Source organism: Corylus avellana, chromosome 4 (assembly GCF_965113065.1).
Source record: "Corylus avellana chromosome 4, dhCorAvel1.hap1.2, whole genome shotgun sequence".
Lineage (NCBI taxonomy): Eukaryota > Viridiplantae > Streptophyta > Magnoliopsida > Fagales > Betulaceae > Corylus > Corylus avellana.
This window is the reverse complement of record NC_142493.1, coordinates 2,460,350-2,469,321: the sequence shown is the minus strand read 5'-3', so window position 1 is coordinate 2,469,321 and position 8,972 is coordinate 2,460,350. Positions and strand designations below refer to the sequence as shown.

General features: G+C 37.6%; 1 protein-coding gene across 1 annotated transcript; it reads right to left on the bottom strand.

The window, feature by feature from the left end:
• Positions 1 to 1,391: 1,391 nt before the first annotated feature.
• LOC132179263 (cytochrome P450 71D9) lies at positions 1,392 to 3,210 on the bottom strand. Its single transcript, XM_059591954.2, has 2 exons — positions 2,256 to 3,210; positions 1,392 to 2,142 (listed from the first exon to the last, which is right to left on the bottom strand). Exons 1-2 carry the CDS (start codon positions 3,168 to 3,170, stop codon positions 1,516 to 1,518), a joined length of 1,542 nt encoding a protein of 513 aa, XP_059447937.2. The 5' UTR covers positions 3,171 to 3,210; the 3' UTR covers positions 1,392 to 1,515.
• Positions 3,211 to 8,972: the final 5,762 nt, after the last annotated feature.

The following is an 8,972-nucleotide window of genomic DNA, read 5'->3' as shown; positions in this document are numbered from 1 at the left end:
AAATTTGACCAATTTATATATTGAGAAATGCTAAAGGCCCAGCTTTTTTGCCCAACAAAAGTCCAACTTTTACCTTTTATTTTTTTTTCTAAAAAAACCAAAATGAAAAATGAAAAAAATGTCTGAAGCAACCCTATCTATTTTTGGCCTTTCTTTTATTAGTATTTTTTAAAAAAATGAAAAATAGTATTTTTCTTCATAATAATGACATTTTCTTAAAAAAAAAATGACATTATTATGAAAAAAATACCATTTTTCATTTTTTAAAAAATACCAAATAAAAAAAAGACAAAAAATAGATAGGGTTGCTTTAAACATTTTTTCCATTTTTTATTTTATTTTATTTTAAAAAAATAAATAAGGCAAAAGTTGGATTTTTGTTGGACAAAAAAGTTGGGTCCCTATCATTCCTCTTATATATTTGAGTCACTTAACAATCAGATGGGTTCGGTGGGATTGAGATATTTATGATCACAATACAGATAATGTAATGAGGTTTGATACGGACACAACACAAACCCAACTCACGGCCAACTTCTCTTCTACGTGTAAAAAAATTTTGAATTTTAAACCAAACAAATTGTCTTTTTTCCCAAATTTTCAGAATCCCAAAATCTTCTCTATAATTTTTTTTTTTTTTTTAAAATGACGCGTAAGAGAGAAGTTGGCTATAAGTTGGATTTATGTTGTGACCTTAACATTTTCCTAATGTAATATGATATATGTTCGCGCGTACAAGAGAGGATGAGATGGATTCGAACTAGTGATCTTTGCTTCATTAAGCGTGCATGATACCTAACCGATTGAACTACCCCATAAAAACAACCACTTCTAGTCTTATTCAATCACAAGTAAAAATGTCAAAAGAAGGAAAAAAAATAATCAAACGGAGAAACCCCGATGTTTGGTTCCGCGGTCGTTTTGAGCCGATGGGAGATAGAGAGAGATCAGAGAAAGATCAGAGAGTGATCCCCTCACCACTAATAGGAAGCATGCCGATCTCGATCCTGGGTCTACATCAATGACTCCAAAGAAAGAATTAGAACTAATGACTCCAAAGAAAAGTAGTAGGTCTTATTTCATGCAGATTCGCCTTTGCACTTTTCCAACAAAATAACGTTACAAAACATGTTAACAAACAGAGCTCATCATGCTGCTGAAGTTGTTGCAGTTAGAATGTTAGATGGAAGAGAAATGCTATACACAGGACAAAAATCTTTTTCTATCCCCAAAGTTGATGTGATATGGCCTATAACCAAAAAATTAATTTTCATCCAACAACTGTTTCAAGAAATCACGCCACATCGGTGTAGGTTTCGGAGATGGAAGGAGAATACTTGTCCGGTATTTTTAACATTTCTCTAGACGGAAAGGATTAGAGTAATGGGGGAGATGTAAAGTAGCATTAGATAGTTCTTAACTCAATACAAATACAATGTTGAGATCTTATTCGGTTATTCCAACTAGATAATCATCATATATACTATATATCTATCAGTAGAAGAAATTACACGCTTATTCAACCAGCAAGGGATTATCATGAACAATTGGAATGAGGACCAGATCTTCCTTTTTTGCAGCTGTAGCTGCAGCGATAACAGTCATGTCCAGATCTTGATGCTTCATTCCATTGGGAAGTGTCCAATCAAAATGGTACAAAAGCAGAGCAATTGTGTACTCAACAATGACTAGGGCAAATGTATAGCCTGGGCATACCCTCCTTCCAGCTCCAAATGGGAGATATTCAAAATTATTCCCCTTAAAATCAATAGAGCTATCAAGGAATCTCTCAGGTTTAAAGCTCTCAGGTTCAGTCCAATATTTGGGATCTCTTGCAATTGCCCACACATTAACGAGAACTTTAGTTTTTGCAGGAATTTCATACCCATTAATTTCACACCTCTCTGTAGATTCTCTAGGAAGTAACAGAGGAGACGGAGGCCGTGCTCGCAGGGTCTCCTTAACAAGTGCCTTCAGATATTTCATCTCATTAATGGCTGTTTCATCAACCCTCCCTTTTCTATCAAACACTTCCCTCACCTCAGCTTGTGCCTTCATCATCACTTCTGGATTTTTCATCATTTCTGCCATTGCCCAAATTATGGCTATGGCTGATGTCTCACTCCCAGCAGAGAAAACGTCCTGAAAATGGAAACAAGTTTGATATAAAACATTTTAAATATTTCAAAGTTAAAAAATTTATAATGTCGATATCTCAAGCATGATATCTAGGAGCAGAAGGTGAATATAATTACCAGGATTACAGCCTTGATGTTGTTCTTGGTTAAAGAAAACTCAGTGTCACCATGCTCGTCATGAAATTTGAGGAGAACATCAATCAAATCTTCTTCCGCTGCAGCCTCCCCTGCTTTTGCTGATGTTGCCTTTGCCATATGTTCACTGATGATTCTTTCCATAATCATGTCAGCTTCCTTGTGCATTTTCTCAAGTTTAGGCCTCACCCCACTGATCACATGAAGAAGCTTAATAGAAGGAAAGAAATCTGCAATATTGAAACCTGATGCGAAATCAATGACATCCTTCACAATTTGTATGAATTTTTCTTGGTCTTCGCATTTGTTACCAAAGGCTGCCCTTGAAGTAATACCATATACTATTGAAAACACTTTGCTGGAAAGATTGACAGGGGATCCTGCTTTTGCAGCAATCCTTATCCACTCGATGAAATTTGATAGCTCTTCTTCTCTGAGTGAACGGTAAGATTCAACACGTTTTGGACTTAAAAGCTCTAGAACACAAATTTTTCGTAGCTGCCTCCAGTAATCTCCCAAGGGTGAAAAGCCAATGCTTGAACAATCATATGACAAGATCTCTGATGTCAGAACACGGGGTCTCGACGCAAAGATAGCATCATGGGTTTTCAGCACCTCTTTCGCGTACTCTGCCGATGAAACCACAACCGTCGAAACTTCTCCGAGCCGAAGCAGCATCAACGGCCCATGTTTCTTGGCCAAGTCTCTCAACGCACGATATGGTGGAGAGCCTGATAAGAAGTTGTGCATGTTTCCAAAGATGGGCATCTTCCATGGCCCTGGGGGAAGACTTGAAGAGTGGTGGGTTTTGAAGCTCTTCCCTAAGATATTCAGAACCATGAACATAAACAGCAAGAAGGAGAAAAGGATTGGGAATGATAAGACCTGGAGCTCCATGAGAAGAAATCTCTATAGAAAATACCACAACCTCTCTACTCTGTCTCCTACTTCTATTGTCTTGCTTGGAATGTTATGCAGTGTATACGTATTTATAGCAAAATTGATTTTATATAGATCGTTAGATGCACAAACTTTTGATCGGGACCATAAAATGTATATAGGGAGTACTAGTTTAGTCATTAGAGGGATAAGACCACAACACCTTTAAATATAGGGTGAGAAATGTTATTTAATAGACTCTTATACTACTGCCATACAACTATAATGATGTGACAATAAAAATCGGCCAGTGATTTTTTCTAATTATAAGGGGTGAAGTAAAATCGCACGCCTGGCGTGCTTCAACAGTGAAGCACACCGGGCGTGATTTTTTTTTTATTATTATTATTATTATTTTTTTGAAAAAAAAAAAAAAAAAAAATTAGCCTGGCGTGCTTCACTGTTGAAGCACGCCGGCGTGCTCTGAATCACGTTTCAATTATAAGCCATCATTGATTCAATGACTGGTTTTTACGGCCACATCATCATAGTTGTACGGTAATAGTATGAAAATCTACTAAATATCCACACAAAAAAAGTCAAGATGTTTATAGTTTATTTAATGCATATTAAAGAACTTCATATGTCAAGAACACTTTTTCAACTTTTATGCAACATGCGAAGTGGGAACATTTTTTTGAAACAAAGAATAAAAATGGTTTTCCAAAACACGTTAACAAATGGTGAATAAGTCTAACCGTCTAAGTCCTGTAATAGAATAAAACTCCTAAATAGTAGCAATACAATTAAGGCTCTTTCTAGAATAAAATAAATGTTTGACGCCCTAACTATGATAAAAATATTAGTCAATATATGTTATTAAGACCCAATATATATATATATATATTGCCAGTTGAAAGATGGAAAAAATTTCAATGCCCAAGAGAGAGAAATATTATTTTGCATTTTCCTAGCTGACGTGGTAATGATTCACCACTTGTTCAAAAAGCTGAAGTTGGCAGCAAAAAGTAAATTTAATCATTTAATCAAATACTTTAACAAAGACAACGTTTCTCTTGGATGCTAGAAGTGCAAGTTGATTCATTCTGCTGATCTGATCCATGTCCACTACACTACCTAGTATGAATCCAAAAAGCCTTCTACTCCCCCACAGAAAATAGCAAACAAATATATTCAAGAGAAAATTTTGACAAAAATCTGTCAGAATATATGAACAAAAGACATATTTTAGATTATTTGTTTTCTTTCTCCGATCAAATCTGGGTGGAAAATCTAATTACCAGCTAGTTGTCACAGTTGTAATGAAGAATTTTGAACCGTTTGTGTCAGGAGCATTTTCCATTGACAGAAGCCCGTACACAGTAAAAAGAAAAAACAGAGGCCAGGAATGTTAGTGTGGTTGAATACATAATCTTTTCCATCTTTTTGTTTAGGGTCATTAGATACTTAACATATTTGGGAGGTTACGTCACTTCCTTTTGGTCATTGTTTTAACATTTACATTTAACTGAGTTGTTCAAAAAGTTTTTTTTTTTTTAATAGAATTGGCTTGAAATGCTGATGAAAAGGCAAGGCAAGATATATTTAAAGCTAGGTTGGTTGGTCATTGCTTAAAAGATCAGCACAAAAATTCTGTGTCTTCATTTTACCTCAACTATTAGTGTTCTTTATTTCACTAAGTACTGTGAGTGTTGTGTCCCACATTGAGAAAATATAAAAATAGAAGAGTGCTTAATATACCTAAGTAGACCTTAACCCATTAGCTTAGGCTTTTAAGCTAGAGTTGTGTTCAATTATGTATATTAATGTACTCTTGGTAAAAACCCCATAACTACTTTATCTCCCAACAAATGGTATCAAAGCCATGGTTACCTTCCTGGGACGGGTGTCTGGACGCGTCGGGTTTAGAGTTGTGTTTCCATCCGCAACTCTTAACGTGAGACACTCTTGGAAATATAAAAAGACTCACAAGCAAGGGAGAGTTGGGTCAATGTGAAGAGACTCACAAGTGAAGGGGAGATTGTTGTAAATGCACTTGTGAGTGTTATGTCCCACATTGAGAAAATATAAATAGAAAAGAGTGCTTAATATACCTAAGTGGACCTTAGCCCATTAGCTTAGACTTTTGGGCTAGAATTGTGTTCAATTATGTATATTAATGTACTCTTGATAAAAACTCCATAACGACTTTATCTCTCAACATATGTTGGAACAAGTGGGTCATATTCTATTACTGGCCCATTGAGTATAATTAGTTTATGTGAGCTTGGGACAAATCAATTGTGGGGGGTATTTTGGGGTTTTCTAAAATATTACAATTAGGGTTTTCCTATAAATATGTTATTTTGTAACCCTAAATCATTGAATAGTAAAATATAGCCGCACTTTCTCCTGTGGACGTAGGCACATTGCCGAACCACGTAAATCTGTGTCTCAACTAACTCTTTTCGATTCCATATTATCATCATTGTTGTGCACGGTAACAACAATTAGTATCAGAGCCTAGTTTTACGATGGTTGAGACTAGCACATCTTCTAAGAAATTCGACATGATGAAGTTCGATGGATCCAGTAATTTCGGGTTATGGCAGAGACGTATTAATGATTTGTTGGTGCAACAAGGGAACAAGTGGGTCATATTCTATTACTGGCCCATTGGGTGTAATTAGTTTATGTGAGCTTGGGACAAATATATTGTGGGGGGTATTTTGGGGTTTTCTAAAATATTACAATTAGGGTTTTCCTATAAATATGTTATTTTGTAACCCTAAATCATTGAATAGTAAAATATAGCCGCACTTTCTCCTGTGGACGTAGGCACATTGCCGAACCACGTAAATCTGTGTCTCGACTAACTCTTTTCGATTCCATATTATTCATCATTATTGTGCACGGTAACAACAATTAGTATCAGAGCCTAGTTTTACGATGGCTGAGACTGGCACATCTTCTGAGAAATTCGACATGATGAAGTTCGATGGATCCAGTAATTTCGGGTTATGGCAGAGACGTGTCAATGATTTGTTGGTGCAACAAGGGATGGTGAAGGCATTATATAGGACGAAACTAGAAGGGATGGCGAACATAGATTGGAAGGAACTTGAGGCTAAGGCGGTGGCTACTATTCGGCTTTGTTTGGGGGATGACCTGATGTATCATTTTATGGACGAAGAATCTCTGGCGGCAGTTTGGTTGAAACTGGAAAGTCGATATATGTCAAAGTCGTTGACGAACAAGCTCTATCTAAAGTAGCGGTTGTACGGCTTGAAGATGGCAGAGGGCCCAGATCTGAGCCAGCACATCAACGTGTTCAATCAAGTAATCGGCGATTTGAAGAGGGTTGATGTGAAGTTCAAAGATGAAGAGGCATTGATGCTATTGAATTCACTCCCAACTTCTCCTACGTATGAGAATTTAGTTACAACTCTAACATGGGGGAAGGAGTCCTTGGAGTTAGACGACGTTACAGGAGCCCTGTTGGCTTTTCATCAAAGGAAGAAAAACATTGATGAAAATTCTCAAGGAGAAGGGCTAGTTGTAAAGGGTAACTATGAGTGTGGAAAAAGTAGTAACAATGGTGGTTCGAATAGCAAAAATTCTTAGTCAAAGTACAGGAAGAGGAAGGACATCAATTGCTATAAGTGTGGGAAGAAATGGCACATAAAGCGGGACTGTCCAGACCGGAAGAAGAATAAGGACGACGAGAATGAAGGTTCCTTAAGGTCTGTGAACGTAGTGAAAGAAAATTCAGACGATGCAGATGGTGATATGCTTTCTGTTGCATCAAATTCAGAGCATTCTGTGGATTCTTGGATTCTGGACTCAGCATGTTTGTTTCTTATGACGTCCAACAAAGATTGGTTTGACACCTATAGGTCAGTTAATTCTGGTATAGTTACTATGGGTAATGGTGCAAATTGCAAAATTACTGGCATATGTAATATTAGAATTAAGATGTTTGATGGTGTGGTTAGAACGTCATGTAGTGTAAGACATGTACTAGATGTAGAAAAGAATCTGATTTCATTAGATACCTTAGACTCAAACGGCTATGGTTATAAGTCTAAAAGTGGAGTAATGAAGATGACTGAGGGTGCGATGGTAGTGATGAAGGGGCAGAAAAGTTCAAAGAATATCTATAAACTGTTGGTTAGTATAATTGTAGGTGAAATTGCCTCTGTGGAGTCTGAGTTCGATTGTACTGTTTTGTTGCATATGCGGTTGGGTTATGAGTGAGCGGGCCATGTTGAAGCTTCATAAGAGAAATCTGTTGAAGGGTGTTAAAATGTGCAAGCTTGATTTTTGTAAGTTCTATGTTATAGGGAAGTAGAATCGAGTACAATTCAAGACATCCACACACATGACAGATGGCATTCTGGACTATGTTCATTATGATGTTTGAGCACCAATGAGGACAGCGTCATGGGGAGGACATATGTATTTCGTGATCTTTATTGATGATTTCTCTAGAAAGGTTTGGGTGTACTTCATTCGGCACAAATCAAAAACGTTTGCCAAGTTCAAGTTATGGAAAGCTGAAGTGGAGAACTAGACTGGGAAAAAGGTTAAGTGTCTTATGACAGATAATGGAACTGAGTACACAAGTGACAAGTTTAGGGATTTCTGTGAGCAGCATGGCATAAAGAGACATTTCACAGTACACAAGACACCACAGTAAAATGGTATGGTGGAAAGGATGAACAGGTTTATTGCAGAGAGAGCACGATGTCTTAGGTTGAATGCTGGACTTGTAGAGAGAGCACAATGTCTTAGGTTGAATGCTAGACTTGCAAAGATTTTTTGGGCAGATGCAGTGAGTATGAGATGCTACTTGATCAACAGGTCATCGAGGGTAGCACTAAATGGGAAAGTTGCAGAGGAGGTGTGGACAGGTAATGAGGTAGATTTCTCTAGTTTGAGAGTATTTGATTGTCCAGCCTATGTGCACATACCTAGTGAAAAATGGTCAAAACTTGATCCGAAGTCTACACAGTGTGTCTTTCTTGGATATGGGAAAGGGGTTAAAGGTTACAATTTTTGGGATCCGAAGGCAAACAAAACGGTGATCAGTAGAGACGTGATATTTGATGAAAATTTCATGTTGAAGAGTACTCAGGGTAAAGAGTAGCAGGTGCCAGAAAGCAGTAGCAGTGATAAGCAGGTGGTACAAGTGGAGTTAGAAACTCATGTGCAAGAGAACACTTCTCAGGATACAGAAACCTCTACTTCAGGAGTTAAGGGGCATCACACTATAGCCACAGACAGGCCTAGACGCATTATCAGTCCACCAACCAAGTACGGTTTTAAAGGCATGGTTTTTTATGCTCTTGTCATCAGCAGCGGAGATCCTACTACTTTTCAAGAGGCTATCAATAGCCAAGAGAAGAGCAGATGGGTGGGTGCTATGGTGGAAGAGATGGAGTCTCTTCATAAAAACCAGACGTGGGATTTGGTGGAGCTTCCAGAGAGGAAGAGGGCGATATGGTGCAAATGGGTGTTCAAGAAAAATGAAACAATATCAGAAAAGTGGGGAGAAAAGTTCAAGGCTTGCCTAGTAGCAAAGGGTTACTCACAGCAGAATGGGGTTGATTATGAGTAAATATTTTCCTCAATGGTCAAACATACTTCCATCATAGCGGTATTGGTGTTGGTAGCTCATTATGACATGGCATTAGAGTAGATGGATGTGAAGACAGTTTTTCTCCATGGTGATTTGGAGGAGTAGATTTACATGGAGCAGCCAGAAGGTTTAGGGTCCCCATAACGAACCTAGCTAGGTAGATGTTATAGAACAACCTT

Excerpts from the sequence above, each read along its gene's own strand:
- LOC132179263 (XM_059591954.2), bottom strand. The coding sequence starts at position 3,170 with ATGGAGCTCCAGGTCTTATCATTCCCAATCCTTTTCTCCTTCTTGCTG. Across the intron at positions 2,143-2,255 it reads ACATCAAGGCTGTAATCCTG|GACGTTTTCTCTGCTGGGAG; the intron begins GTAATTATATTC and ends TTCCATTTTCAG.